The sequence below is a fragment of the Alexandromys fortis genome, unplaced genomic scaffold (assembly GCF_014885135.2).
Source record: "Alexandromys fortis isolate MF-2015 unplaced genomic scaffold, M_Fortis_MF-2015_v1.1 scaffold_79, whole genome shotgun sequence".
In the NCBI taxonomy this organism is placed as follows: Eukaryota; Metazoa; Chordata; class Mammalia; order Rodentia; family Cricetidae; genus Alexandromys; species Alexandromys fortis.
In genome coordinates this window covers 7547470-7563236 of record NW_026067964.1, presented here as the reverse complement: position 1 = coordinate 7563236, position 15767 = coordinate 7547470, and the positions used below count along the sequence as shown (strand labels likewise).

Here is a 15767-nt window from a genome sequence, read left to right as displayed (position 1 = left end):
AAGATTAACAAAGATAAGTAGACTAATAACACCATGTGTGGAGAATATGTAGACTAGAGAGGAAGTTAACAGCCTAATGGTAATAAGGATTGGTACATTCACTTTGCAAAACAATTTGGAAATATTCTGGCAAATATACATTTACCAATCTAACTGATTAAGAAATTCCAATCTTAGATATATATTAGCACTACTGGTTGTCATAATAGAAATAAGAAACAATCTAGAAGTTCATAAATTATTATGTATTCACAAAGTATTTAATAGCACTGAAGCTGAGCAAATTATAGTTGTCAATATGCATAAACCAGAAACATGAACAATGTGCATATGTATATATTATTCTTTTGCTTTATTTTCAAGACAGAGTTTCTCTATAGCTTTGGAACCTATCCTGGAACTAGCTCTTTAGACCAGGTTGGCCTCGAACTCAAAGAGATCCGCCTGCCTCTGCCTCTGCCTCTTGAGTGCTAGGATTAAAGGTGTGCACCCCCACTGTCTAGCTGTAACTCTATTCTTAACAGCATAACTATGTAATATATTGTGTAACTATACTCTAAGACAATAATACTCACAGCAGTCAGTCTAGTAGCTAACTCTTGAGGAGAGGAGAAAGAAGACATAAGTAGAACCAATACTGTCATGCTCTAGTGCTTGGCTAGGGATTATTTTATTTAAGTTTGAGGTACTGACTGTTCTTAATAACTTACATTTTTTTTGTATAAATCAAATATATTCTTTGGTTGTTTTGTTTTTTTGGTTGGTTGGTTTCTGTTTTGTTTTTTTGAAGTCTCACTATGTAGACCATGCTGCCCTCTAACTCTGAAATCCGCCCACCTTTGCCTCCCAGGTGCAATATTTTGAAAATATATTTCTTAAAGGCAAAGGAAAAATAACTTTACATTAAAACAATCAAAGATAAAGTCATACCTTCAACTATGCTGGACTTGGCAAGAAATCCTGAAGATGTTTTCAGAGCACCGTTGAATACCACGAAACTTGCTCCTGTCACTGATAATATATAATAAATTATATTTTAATCTGTTTATCTTATGCTATATTTATTACTCAAAATGTTGAGGTTGCACATTTTAAGTATTCAATAAATTTTATGCTCATAACATATCAGAAATATGATAAAAACAAGATTAAAATATTGTATAAAATAGTATTTATAACTAATGATGTTTGTGCTTTTGTTAATGAGGGTGCCATGAATCAAACTCACTGAAGGTGAACACACAGTGTGAAAGTCTCTGTGGAACCCCCACTTGACAAAGTTAAACCGAATGTAACCTTAGGGGCTGGGGGGAGTGTGAAGTGTTTTCCCATACAAATATCAGTGCCAACGCTAAGATCCCCGGGCACATGTAAATCCGGGGTGTGTGTGTGGTGGCCTGCCTGGATGCCAGTCTGTGCAGGCATGAAGAGGTGGACTCTTCAGATCAAGCTGGCTGGCAAGACTAGCCGTATCAACGAGCTCTGAGTTTTACTGAGAGACCCTGCCTCAAAGAGTAGTGGAAAAAGCAATGAAGCATGATTCCCAAAATCAAACTCAGGTCTCCACAAGCACAGCTACACATGTGCACCTAAAGACATGTAAAAACATACATGCACATAAACATCGACACCACACACAAATGAGAAGAAAAAAGAAAAAACAAATACAACCTTTGACACTAATTTCACTTCTAGGAATAGAAACATGTATGTATATAAGGTTATTCATAACAGCATTTTTACAAATATCTGAGGAATAGAAGTCATTTATGACAATAATAGTTAAATGATGAACAATTATAAAATTCTTTACTAATATAGAATAATCTCCAAAGAGTGTTAAAAACAAAGTGCACAATGAAACATGTTACAAGCTGGATCTGAAAAAGTGGGAGAAAGACAAGTCCTGAGTGTATGAATACCCATTCACTTGCTTGATTACATACATTAAAACTAGTCTCTGGAGAGATACACAAGAAAGTAAACTGGTTTGTTACTCTGTAAGAGGATGGTTAGATGGTTAAAACTCCATAATTTTAGGGATCATGAAGATAGTTTAGTCAGTGAAGCTCTTGCTGTACAGGAATGGGAACATGAGTTCAGGTTCTGCTGCCTTCAGGTAAAAGATGGAATGTGGTGGCTGCGACTGTAATCCCAGCATTGTGGAGGTGGAGAAAGGAGGATCCTGGGGGCTTGCTAGTCAGTAAGTGTTGTGAGATATTGTACACTGTGTGAAGGTGCATTGCTGTGACTGATATAATAAAAAGCTGAACGGCCAACAGCTAGGCAGGAGGTAAAGGCAAGATTTCTGGGGAGAAAAGGGAGGAAGGGAAGGAATCTAGGCACACAAAGGATGCCAGGAGACATGAGAGGAAACATGCAAGATGGAAGAGAGGTAGCCTACGAGAAACTAACGCTATATATGGTATCCAACATAAAGATTTGAATATCTAAACATAGGGCCTGAGGAAGCTAAGAAAAGTTCTAAACAAGGAGTTGATGTGACTTCCTGGTCCACAGTCTCTTAGGTGGACTGATGCTTGAGCCAGTTGCCATTGCCATGTGCTAAGCGGACTGTGCTGAGGACAGAAAGACTACAAGACAGGTGATGGATATGAGGATCCCTCTGCTTGGGAATAGCTCTGAGAGCAGATGAGACGTGACTCATTATTACACGCCATCCTTCCACATGGCATGGATAGAGATTTTTTTTAAATTTATTTATTTATTATGTATACAATATTCTGTCTGTGTGTATGTCTGCAGGCCAGAAGAGGGCACCAGACCCTATTACAGATGGTTATGAGCCACCATGTGGTTGCTGGGAATTGAACTCAGGACCTTTGGAAGAGCAGGTAATGCTCTTAACCTCTGAGCCATCTCTCCAGCCCTATGAATAGAGATTTATATTTCAGTTTGGTTAGGTAGCACAAATGGACTTATAAAGCTGGCAGATGCCGTTTACCTGCTCAAACATAAAACAAAATATCATCTTCAGTTGACTTGGACACACCACACATCCAATACCCGAGTTAATACTGACATGTTAACTTTAAAAGCTGGCGTGTTTTCAGAAAAAAAGGACTAGACACCAATAAAGTACCCCAAGGGATCCAGCCTCTCCAAGTGCCTCTGCTGCAGTTTCCTCAAAATTCTGCATCCAGAACAACTTTAAAGATGCTAGCTGAGATGGCTGGCCCAGTTTCACATATTACTCCAGCCAAGACTTCAGATAAGCTCTACACCTTCCCATCACACAGAGAATAAACAAACAAACAAACAAAAATACAGCTAGCTCTCCCAAGACATGACCATTATCCCAGTTTTCTTAGGGTTCCCTAAAGATGTCATCACGTCCAAACAACAAGAAGCAGTTTATAGAATACAACACCCATAGAGGCAGGGTGAGTGGGTTATAGATGTTTGTCATTGTTTAGGGGGATTGGTTACAAGTTGTCACTGGTTACAGGAAGGAAAAAAAGAGGATATAGGAATGATAGGATAAAAGGGTAGATTATTGACTCTACCTTTAAACTAAAAAAAAAAAAACCAACTATTAGTCTTAAATATTCTACATTGGTATAGATTTTTGTATACTGATACAAATTTAAGGTTATTTTTGTTATACTGTATATATGTTCTACTTTTGTTTAAAGTGTTTATTGTACCTAAACAGCTCATTTCAAGGTATAATGTAAAGTTCTAGTCCTTAGAGGCTATTATTACAAACTGTTTAGGATAATTATGAAATGTACTTCAGTAGTTAAGTCATATAACAATCAAACTTGTAGTCATGTTAGGTATGTTTTCAAGATCAAACTGAGATATATTTTAAATAGATGGATGATCTTCAAAGACTTCAAAGACCTACAGAATATGGCATTTAAAATGTTTTTAATAACATAAGGCTTTTCATGACAGTGTGATGTGTCTGCTCATGGCATCACCAATCTACTTCAAAAAAGATGATGGGCATCAAAGAACTTCCAGTATGGCGTTTGCTTTCTCTATGTCAAAAGCTAGTCATCTGGGCAAGAAACTGCCCTTAGCTCGACTGCTGACAGTATATTGTCCAAACTGGACAAGCAGAACACACACAAAAAGTAAGTGTCAAACTTTGTCAAGACAAGATAGGACAGTCTTTCAAAATTCCTGCTTCACAGAAAAACCTGTCAGATATTCTACTCATGCACGCAAAGGACGGATGTCCCGCAGTTACAGAGACTCTTGGGTGACTGTTCAGGTAGCCAGTTGTCTCTGTCATTTCTATAGTTTTAGAAGTTGTTTGCTCTGCTCTTCTGGTTAAATCAGGTAATATTATATGCTCCTCAGATCTTTAATGGGGTTAAAGACTAGACGGTTATAGTTACAGTTTTCCTTGATACCAAATTCAAAAAAGAAATGCACATGAGAGATGTGAGGTTTATTAACCCTTTAAGACATAAAAACTTAAGTTGTTTATCTAAAAAGACATTTTAGGATCTAAAATGATATTTTTATGATGGTAACACAAGTTATGATAAAAGAGGTTTAGGTATAAAACTATGGACTCAACAAGATAGGACAGATAATAAAGAACTTTCTCCAAAACTGCCAAATACAAATGGACTGGACATTGTGAATGTAATTCTTACCTGATAATTGTTCTTACAATATATAGTTTTAGTATGTTAAACTCTATTATATAGAATTAAAACCTTTGCTTTTTATTTAAACAAAAGAGGGAAACGTTACGGGATATTTGTACACTGTGTGAAGGTGTATTGCTGTGATTGGTGTAATAAAAAGCTGGATAGCCATTAGCTAGGCAGGATGTAGAGGCACGATTTCTGAGGAAAGAAAGGAAGAGAAGGAGAAATCTAGGAGCACAGGAACACCAGGAGACACAAAGAGCAAACAGGAGGTACAAGATGGAAGAGAGGCTGGTGGCCAATGAGAAACCACTACTATTACAGGTAAGTCTAAGTGGCTCAGGCTCAGTGAGACCCTAGCTAGAAAACTAAGGTGGCGAGAGTTGAAAACATCTGTGTCAACCTCTGTCCTCCACATGCATACATTCATAAATTGCAATGACAAAAATGTCAGTTAATGTTAAGTAAAAAAAGCAAAGTATAAAAGTATAAACATCAAGTATAAAACTATCTATTCAACCTATGTATTAAGAAATAAAAAAATACAGTAAAATGTCAACGATGGCCTTATTTTCGCCTCTCTCTGTTTGAGTGTGTGTTTTTGCATGTGCATGTGTGTGTGTTATATGTGTGATGCAGATACCCTCAGAGTCCAGAAGAGGGCATCACATAACCTGAAGCTGGAGTGATAGGCAGTTACAAGTGGCCTGATATGTGTACTGGTAACCAAACTGGGTCCTCTGCAAGAACAGTACACATTCTTAACTGATGAAGTCCCTTTCCAGCCCTAAAAGATTTATTCATATCTAATCAGGTATATATGTGTGTGGCGGTATATATCTGCACATGAATGTAGTTGCCCACAGAAGGAAAAGAAAGCATCAGATCCCCTGGAGTTGTAGTTACACAGGATTATAAGCATGTAGGTGCTGAGAACCAAACTCAGTCCTCTATAAGAGCAATGCACATTCTTAACTACAAGCTCTTTCTCTCGCCCCCACTTTTTCACTGCTTTTCAGAACATTATCATATGAGTAGTGAAAGCATCAGGCTATTTCAATGCTGCCCTGTGATAGTGTGTTAATCTCACGAACCACTTCACTTCCACTGGACTTTCTGTCTGTCACCGTCACTGCAAGTCTAGCAATGGCAGCAGTCAGAGCTGAGGACGATGTCACAGAGGCTGCCCACTCCACCATCTTCATCTGTCCATTATCCTTTACCCTTGCCTACATTGTGCCCTCCTAAGTAACAGGAGCTGAGCAGAGACTGAACAAATGTAGAAACATCCCATTCAAAAAGAAACTATGGAAAATAAGTTTCTCACACTATGGAATACACTAAAGAATAGACTTCCAAATCTTTACATCTAATGTAGCCAGAAATAAAAACACAAAATAAAGCAATATTTTCAATCTATTCTTTATAAAACAGAAATTCTAAGCATACCACTCGATCATCAATTCAGGAAATATGTTAAGGAATTTATTTCTTTCTGGAGGGATCTCTTAAGTGGGGTTTCATAAATTACCTTTTCTGGGCTGACCAGTGGCACTATTGGCCTGAGTTTGATAAACTCCGTCACTCTGTACACACACCAGATGAGAGTCTGCTTCTGTACTAAAACTAGCTCCAATGCTGATGACGTGCTCGTTAGAAGAGTTTATCACCTTCATTACCTGAGGGAAAAAACCCACCATATTTGTTAAGAAACATTTTCAACATTTGTGTCTAGTCTAGAAGTCATATTATTGATCAGCTTCATAATTACCAAGCTTTGGTCTGAACAACTTCTTGGGAATGTGACAAACAATACAAAAGAAAAATCTTAATTAATAATAAAACAATAAAGGGTTGAAATAACTGGATCAAGCAAATTCTCTATTAACAAACCAATTCTAAAAATTAAAAACACTGTTATTATAAAATAGGTACCTTCATTCAAAACAACAACAAAAAGTCTAGTCTCAGGAACTCCGCTCTTCTACTATCTTTAGATCTGGACTGAGCGAGTATACTTACATCACTGTACTTTTTCCGAGGTATTTTTATACAGCTTTTTCCCATTTCCATATGAATCAACAGCTGATCGATGTTATGCAATGTATACTGGTAATTTCGAAGATCCTACGTAGAATGATCACAGTTCCATCAACATTTGCCCATCCACTAAACATTTTCATCCAGAACTGTAGTTTAAGCCTTCTGACACAATTCTATCAAAATGCTACCCAGAAACAGTCCCAACTGGAAAAACAAAACACCCACCCATAAAAAAACCACAACTTAAAAGTAATAAAGAATATTCTCAGAAAGAGGGGCTACAGTATTTGAAGAACACTCTCCTTTCCTTTTACAGTTCTTCCCAAACAGCAGGAGTTATTTTTATAAGTGTTCTCAAAGGTTCGTATGTTTAAAGGTTTGCTCCTATCTCGTGGTGAGGCCTAGGGCTCTGGAGGCGTGCCTCTGCAGAGAATAATAGGATTTAAGTCCCTTCTCTTTCTTTCTTTGCTGCCCAGGCACTATAAGATGAACGGCTTCCTCCATCAAGTACTCCTCGTGATGCCGCCACATGCCCAAAACAACAGAGCCAAGTGACCCTGGACTAAATCTTCTGAAGTCATAAGAAACAGTAAACCACTCTCTTTACAAAGATTATCTCCCATATTTTGAAAACGTAACAGAAAACTGAGAGCCTTCAAGCTAGAGATGGGAAATTAAAAGTAGGTTTGCTAACTACTTCAGCAAATAAAATGACAAAGTTCTGGGTAGAAGGAGCCTCAGATGTCACCTTATCCAGGTTTCCTACTACAAATGAAGACACCGAGGTCATAAACTGCTCACACTCACAACGCTGATTTACTTTTCTAACACTTCCCCTAAAGCTCCATCAATTTCAGAGGTGTGTGGAGAAGTTTCCCATTGCCCCCAGTACATAAGAACAACAGCAGAGCTAAGCAAAGAGCACTCAGAGTTAGGGACCCATGGATCATGAGACACTGTATTCTAACATTGAAGCAGAGCTCATTTCTATGATGGGGACATATTATAGTAAGTCTTCAAATACCAAATGCTCCAAATTAAAATGAACAAATAAAACTAGGTGAAATATACTAAATAAAAGTTTAAAGAAACAGTATTTAAAAACAACACAATAGTTCAGTTACTTACAACAAGTAAGTTCATAATAGTGTGTCCTATTTCTCCAAAAAGAGGCTTCCTGCCTCTGACACTTGTTAGAGGAGCAGGATATGCTGCACATAAAAATGAATAATTGGTCACTATCAACAATAACAGAAAGTCCTCCGTTTATTTTATTTATTTTTAACTTCAAACAAACAATACATATAAACACCATTCAGTCAGTTATCAGAGAAAAGTAAAGATGCCTGTGCATCTGCTAGATGCTACACTTACGGGTAACCTTCCACGGACTGCCTGACTCAAATTCTACAACAAGGGTGTTGACACCTACTTACAGATAAGAAAATTGAGACAAAGAAACATGCTCATTTAACTGTGGAAAAAGATTTGAAAGTATGCTTTTCTGATTCTGAGGCATTTAATGCTTTATTTCCATAAAATTTTCAATGGAAAAAAAGTACAATAATTGCTTCGACCTCTATAAAGTTTTTCTAATTTAATGAGAAATTGAAAAAACTTGGCATTTTGATGTTTTCTTCTGTAGTGTTGGGGATTGAATCCTGAGTCTTATACACACTAGGTCAGCACTACACCCATCAATTATAATCCTGGTGCCCAAATTAGAGACTTTAAAGATATTTACAGTCAATATTATTTTGTGGTAATTCAAAAAATGATCATATATTTTTATAGTTCTTAGGTCATGATGATAAAAGGAACATAAAGAGTCAAAGGATCCAGGGCAGAAGAAGGGCGCAAACAAGGGCCTTGTTGAATGTCTACTCTCTTGTTAGGGTGCACACTATAAACATAGAACACTAAAAAGAAGACACCTTGCAGCCAACACAGAAGGACCCTGATGCTGACAAAAGGGGTAGACTTTTTCTGTGATGACAAAGAACTGACACATTTTTAACATTAAGCTCTCAGCTCTTGAGATAAGCAATCTAATATTTCTGGTATCTACTATACAAACATTCTTCCTTCAACTTCTAAGAAGCACTGCACATCTGGCACTATTTTATAACCTGGAGTCAGAGCACCACATCCTTGCTAGTACAAATATATTTTGTAATCTTAAAAAAAAAAACTCCAAAGTTATTTGGACCATAGAAGGTCTAGACTGGTAAAAACACGGTTAGTGTTAAAAGACATGACTAATAGGAATGCTTGGATTTCACCTTATCTTTTCATGAATGAGGTGCATCCTGTAATGACTAGAGGTCATTTTACTTGAGACACTGAACAGGTTATGGCTTAGAATGACATGCTATCAGTGTTACAATCTTACGACTAATGTTAAAACAGGTAGTCACTGATCAGAGAAAGCAATTTTCATCCTTAATCTTGGGACTTTAACTTTTGTTACTGAATTTCCCACATATATATTCCATTAAAAATTCCAAGTCAGATGTAAACAGGCATGTCAGTGTCAGTCTACCTAAGGTCTAGTACAACAGAACACATACAGGGCACTGTTGAGGCTAGTTCATCTCCACTGACGACTCTTCCCATCACTATCACACAGCTTTGAGTTTCAATGCTGTGATCTTTTGAGAAGTTCCTCATGTTACCACACAATAAACATCACTGTAGGGAAACTAGTCTTACCATTTTTAGGTGCTACTGTCCAAGCTACTGGCCAAGCCCACAGACCGATGATTAACTAGTATATTGCCCTAATCTTTATAAAAGACAGCATTTAAATGCTTTGATCAGCAACAAAACATTGAACTGGATGAAGAAAATGCTGGCTCAGTAAAATGCTGCGAATTCTTGGAATTATACTCAAAACCTGAGATTAAAGCTAACTTTCCTCATAACAGAATCAAATGCTTAACTCTTTTTTTTTGTTTGTTTGTTTGTTTTTCGAGACAGGGTTTCTCTGTAGCTTCAAATGCTTAACTCTTAAATAAATAATAAGAAATACCTATCATCAAAGTCAGAATTTAACAGTTTGTCAAACAGAGGATTAAAACAAATTATCTTTCAGAACTGCCCATTCTGAAATAGAAATAACTTATTTTTCCCAAAACAAAATTGTCTCCAATATTACTTACTAAATTATTTAAATCACATGCCTCGTAGTTAGATATAATATGTGGTAGATTAACAAAAATTACTTCTTTAGAAAATCCAGAAATAAAGAAACAAAGGAATGTTTAAAGTTTAACATTAGAGGGGGCTGGAGAGAAGACTCAGCGGTTAAGAGCATTGCCCGCTCTTCCAAAGGTCTTGAGTTCAATTCCCAGCTACCACATGATGGCCCACAACCATCTGTAATGAGGTCTGGTACCCTCTTCTGGCTAACTGTATAAATAATAAATAAATAAATAAATAATTTTTTAAAAAAAGTTTAACATTAGAAATAGTTTGGAAATTACAAAAATAACCACATACAAAAGTCTGTAGTTATTTCAAAAGCAGGCATGTAAATACACACAAAAGCATGTATCTAAGTGATATATTCTATAGCACTTTTGAATAATTAGCTAACCATTACGAATATAAAAATCAAGAGAGGAATCTAAAACTTAGGGAAAAGGCAACCACCATCTCTAACCCACTATCTCTAAAACCTTTGACTACATCAGCAAGTAGACAACAATACTCCATCTAAGAAACACTGCTTGTATTGATGACGCAAGCGTGGGGGGGGGTGGACAGACAACAACACACACATAATTTGCCTAATGCATAGATAAACTCTCAATAATATATGGTCCTAAGAAAGCTTCAACAAAGGTAACAATGTAAAATCTTTGCTTTCTTTTGAAATAGAAAAGTGCAATCAAGCATGCCGGTGTAGGCCTGTGGCCTCAGCACTTAGGAAGAGAAGCAGAAGGAACAGGAGTTCAAGAGCATTATCAGCTTCAAGTGGTCTGAGGGCCTAGAGTGGCCTCATATAAATGAGACTGTCTCAAAAAAAATTAGATCTAAATTGTGAGCTAGGTTATATATAATTTATGAGCATCCTGAAAGCTCACGGCACACCGGCTTTATCGCACTAACCTGATACAGCCAGACTGTCTTGGAAATTTAAGAATCCACCACGTCAAAGTAGTTCTAGTAATTTAGTAAAAATTACTTAAACAATTTCCCTGAATCTATTGTTTCATCATCAGTATATCTGAAGATATGATATCTTATTATTCTCAAACTTACCTTTGTATTCTGCTCCCAGTCTCAACATTAAGCGCATAGGAAAAACCTTTGCCCAAGGAATCTCCAGTTTCTGGATGAGAATACCGCAGAGAAAAGGACTCCTTGGTACTGGGAGATCATCAAGTTTCTGAAAGGTAGGTGTTATAAACAGGAACCCTCCGTGATCCTTACTATTGAGAAAACTCTCAGTAAATGTCAGATTGTCCAAGTTTTCTATGTACTTTCCTGGAAATGATATTATTAATAAAAATATTTTAAGTTGTTAAATTATTATTTTGATGAAACATTCTGAGACTGAATGTTCTAATATAAATCTTAAGTAAAAGCAATATGCTTTTGTTTTGCTTGTATTTTTACTCATAAAACCTGTATTTGGACTGGGGTATAGCTCTTTGGTAGAACGACTTACCTCAAGGCCCTAGAGATTTAATACATGGTACCACGAAAACATTAAAAAGGAGTGGGAGGAAGAGAAGAACCTGGTGAACACTATGCACAGAGTTGAGCCACTCCTGAAGATTGGGTTGGGGACTGTAATTAAAAATTTGAAAATATTTCCATTCCTAATTGTTTTTCTCCTTTGTGCATAGCAATAAGAAAAATCATCCCCTACATCTAGTACAGATGATAAGAATATAGATACATTTAAAAAAAATTCAAGGAGGCAAAGGTAGTTCCATTTTTAAAATGAAAAAAAAAAATCTATGTGGAGACACTAATCACATAAAAGTCTAGATTTAAGGAAATTAATGGGGATTAAGCTCTTTAATTTCTTCACAAAATAAATCTTTAGTATAATTAGCATGGCTGAAATATAAATGCCTTTAACTACTTTCTTCATCCCCTAGTCTCAGCAGTTCAAAATAAAATAGTGTACCTTTTAAAGCATCCTTGTATATGGTGATGAACAGTCTAAAGATGTCCTTAGGAACTGTATCCTCGTTTGGCAAACATAGCAACAGGATAATAATTTCTGCCTGTCCCAAGCCGTGCAATCCATTGGTTGAGAAGTACCAATATTTATCTGAGGCATCTTGAGGAAAAATGACATACGATTATAAACATCATATTTAAATTTAAAAATTAAACAGTTTTTGAAAAAATACAATTTATCAAATTTAAAAAATTCTCTTGATAAAAACTTTAAGTGTTTAGGATCCATGTAAGAAAGACCAAAGATTATTGTAGGAGTCAAGTAATAACAGTAAGAAACTTTAACGTAAAAGATACACTAAAATGTCAGAAGAATTGTATTTGTTTCAGAGGAAAACATAGATTAATGCATTATTGAGTAGCAAAAATTATTTATTATTGAGGATAATTATTTCCTTAACTTATTTTAATTAAGTCACATCATTGACTTTTAAAAAGTCTTAAATGTGGTGGCCCAGCATTTGAGAGACAGAGGAAAGAAGGCTGCTGTTATGTCCAAGGCCTGCCTGATCAATACAGTGAGTTCCAGGCCAGTCAGGGATATGGAGAGTCTCTGTGACGATAAGAGAAGAGGAAAAAGTCTTTATTGCTACCAAGCCATGATTCCATTTACCATAGTTGACTTTATTTAAAAGGATTAACAGCCAACAGTAAACATCCAAATGCCCTTCAGCTAGACTGGAGAGGCAACAGAGTGCTTAGCTCCCATACACGATGCCCTAGGCTGACTAACCATGGAGATGGGGAGAGAGGGAAGGGAGAGAGCTATAAAAGGAGAGAGAGGGAGAAGGAAATGAACAAAACAAAACGCCTCGACTAAACTGAGCATGCCTGTAATCCCAGCACTCCAGAGGTAGAGTCAGAAGAGCCTCAAGTGGAAGACCAAACACCGTTAGCTAAAATTATATATAGTCACATTTGGCTAGAAAAAAATTCAATATATTTATTTTTCACTATCGTCAATAAAATGTAACATGAAAATATAATTACTTTAGATATCTTTACTGAAAAATAATCAGAAAACTAAATTTCTACTTACAAAATACTAACTTGACATTCACAAGTAGGTTAGCATTGAGAACAAATGTGGCAGGAGGAAATCCTTCACCTTCAAGAAGCAAAATGATCTGCTCATGAGATGGGTGTTCTTGTATCACAGGCACTAAATAGCAGATATATATTAATCAGGATAATTATCTTCTCATATGCGTATGATAAAAAGTGTATAAATCTACAATATACTGATTAAATTTAAATAAAACAAACATGTTTCTTGAAACCAATTACCACTCTGTTCTCTAATTATATATTCATTTTACCTTCCTAACATATAACAAATAGCTGTAACTCAGATATATATGCATATACTTTTTGTGTACTTTTCAAGATAAAAAAAACTGGATTCTAGGGCCTGCGAAAGTGCATAGTAGGTTAAATTTCTTGGCTGTGGAAATTAGATTCCCTAGAACCTTCGGCGGAGGAGACAGCCTCACCCCACCAAGTTGTCCTCAGACTCCACACACAGGCTGTGGCATACACTGGCACTCACACACATCATACATCACAGTGGATTCTAATTTCTGAAGTCTACACTCGTGTTTCATATGCTGCTCGCTGCCATAGGCATGATATCAGTGACAGGTAGCCATAGCTAAACAAAACGACAGCCAACCAGAAAACATGCACAATATTCCAAGAACAGAGCTTAAAACACTCTTGTCTCTGTAGAGGTAAGCTCACAGAATGTCTCTTACAGGCAACACAACACTAGCAAGCTTCATCTCTCTACATTAGCATGTGAACAACAACCCACAAGCTTATGTTTCAGATGTCATATAAAGCTTGAGGCAAGAGGCATCTCCCTAGGGAGCAACTCTGGGGTGGGAGTTAACCACAGTATCCTCAGATCAGCTCATTTCTCTTCTTACAAGAAAAATGGAGACCCAATGAAACTAAATAACATGCTTAAAGTCATACGTGAAATAGGTAGCAAATGATGGCCTAAAATTCCAATTTTGCCATTGAATTTAATGCTATTTCTTTGGAAACAATCCTTCTTAACACACACACACACAAGCTAGAGTTAAAACCCCAAATAGAAACATTTCTGAGGGGTTTACCCATTGTATTAGAGTTTAATTCATCCTAAGTCAGAGACCCATATGTAATAAATGACTCAAAAGGTCAAAAAGTTTTCTATTTGTTTTGTATAAATAAGACTTTCTATAAACTAAAGTTATCACCCCTTTTATATATCATAAGAAAAATGTTTTAAAATGCATTTCCTGTACTACATACAAAATTAATATGTTCTTTGAGAAAGGTATTTCCCCTAGGATGGATATGGTAGCTCACTGTCCTCTCACAGGCCTGGGCTACACAGCAAATTTCACAACAGCCACAGCTACGTAGACCTTTTCTTGACAAACCCAAACCAAGGATTCCTGTTCAGTTTTAAGCAGCCACTATCCTACCTGATCCCTCTTCTCCAGATGTGGTCAGAAGGGGTGGCAGACCAACCTCGTCTTCAGGTAGAAGACTAATCTTGGTGCGGACGTGTGTGGCAATGCCACACAATAATCTGTAATCTGAGACACTAGCCACAGGCGAACCCGGGTGAGCAGGCACAACAGCAGAAGTAGACGGCTCCTCGCTGTCCACAAAAACATCATCTTCTAGTGTGAAAGGGCCAGGCATCGGCAAGCCTTCAGTGCCTGTTCTCAGAGGCAGTTTTTCCACAGGTACATGAGAAACAGGACTCTGGGTTATCTCAGTTCTCGTGAAATCTCCTATTTCGTTGTTCGGCTCTTCCACCACAGAATGGGTATGATCTGCTTTATTTACAACCTGTAAAATAGGGGGAAAAGAAATCAGTCCATGTTCTCTGTTCAAGAGTGAAAGGTTGACCTCTATAACCAAATGTATTTTAATAAAAATAAAAGAAACCAATATAGGCTCCCAAATTCTTCTAAAGATAAATTTCCATTTGACTTCCTTGATTGAGTTCAGGGGTATACCACATTAAGGAGTACAAAGGTTTAGCTAATGGCTGTACCCCCTTACATAGAGCTTCCTCCCTCTTCTAACAGTTAAAACAGCCTGGAAGGATGGGGGAGGGCACAGAGGAATGGCTGGGAAGCAGAGTGATAGAGTCCACACTAGCAACCACCCAGAAAAAGCTGTCGGTCATCTTCACCAGAAGCTCTTCCTCTTTTAAACCTTGCAGAATAAGTATAAAGAGGTTATGGACTTGAGTGATATTTACAGTCTGTTTCAAACTTCCGTTCTGTTGGAACAAGATTGAGAATACACCACCTTTGGTAACTAGTTGTGTCTGCTGAAGAACTGTTACTTGCAGGTGGTGTCTACCTTCTACTACACCTGGTACAGCATGCAAATGGAAGCAGAAGATCACCAACAAATACTTCTTATATGCACGGAAAACATTAAATTAGTATCAATCTAAAATAAATTATGATTCTCAAAGTGCAGTCCAGGGACTGCTGAAGTCCACAACATCCTTCAGAGAGACAGAACCCAAGAGTGCACCACACTGCACTACACATGGAAGCAAACTGAAACAATGCCACTCTCTACTGAAGGGATGTGGCTTTTAAAATAGTCTTTTTCCATTTGCATGCAAAATTCGAGAAGTCATTGTTTTTTACTGCAGCATAATACTCTAATGTGTATATATTCCACACTTTCTTCATCCATTCTTCCATTGAAGGGCATCTAGGTTGGAAATAGAAAACACTATCCTGAGCGAGGTAACCCAGACCCAAAAAGATGAACATGGGATGTATTCACTCATAATTGGTTTCTAGCCATAAATAAAGGTCACGGAGTGTATACCTGGTGAACCTAACGAAGCTAAAGAAGAAGGTGAACCCA

The 15767-nt window shown here is 37.0% G+C and overlaps 1 protein-coding gene across 2 annotated transcripts in view; it reads right to left on the bottom strand.

Moving 5' to 3' along the window:
- The window catches only part of Zfyve16 (zinc finger FYVE-type containing 16), a 49523-nt gene that overhangs the window by 12811 nt on the left and 20945 nt on the right, over window positions 1–15767 (bottom strand). For both annotated transcript variants that reach the window (XM_050153847.1, XM_050153848.1), the window contains 8 exons: window positions 14348–14720; window positions 12913–13035; window positions 11818–11973; window positions 10941–11165; window positions 7803–7885; window positions 6654–6758; window positions 6163–6310; window positions 931–1011 (listed from right to left, as the gene is read on the bottom strand). In XM_050153847.1, the coding sequence (XP_050009804.1) occupies window positions 931–1011; window positions 6163–6310; window positions 6654–6758; window positions 7803–7885; window positions 10941–11165; window positions 11818–11973; window positions 12913–13035; window positions 14348–14720 (1294 nt within the window). The remainder of the gene's footprint in view (window positions 1–930; window positions 1012–6162; window positions 6311–6653; window positions 6759–7802; window positions 7886–10940; window positions 11166–11817; window positions 11974–12912; window positions 13036–14347; window positions 14721–15767) is intronic.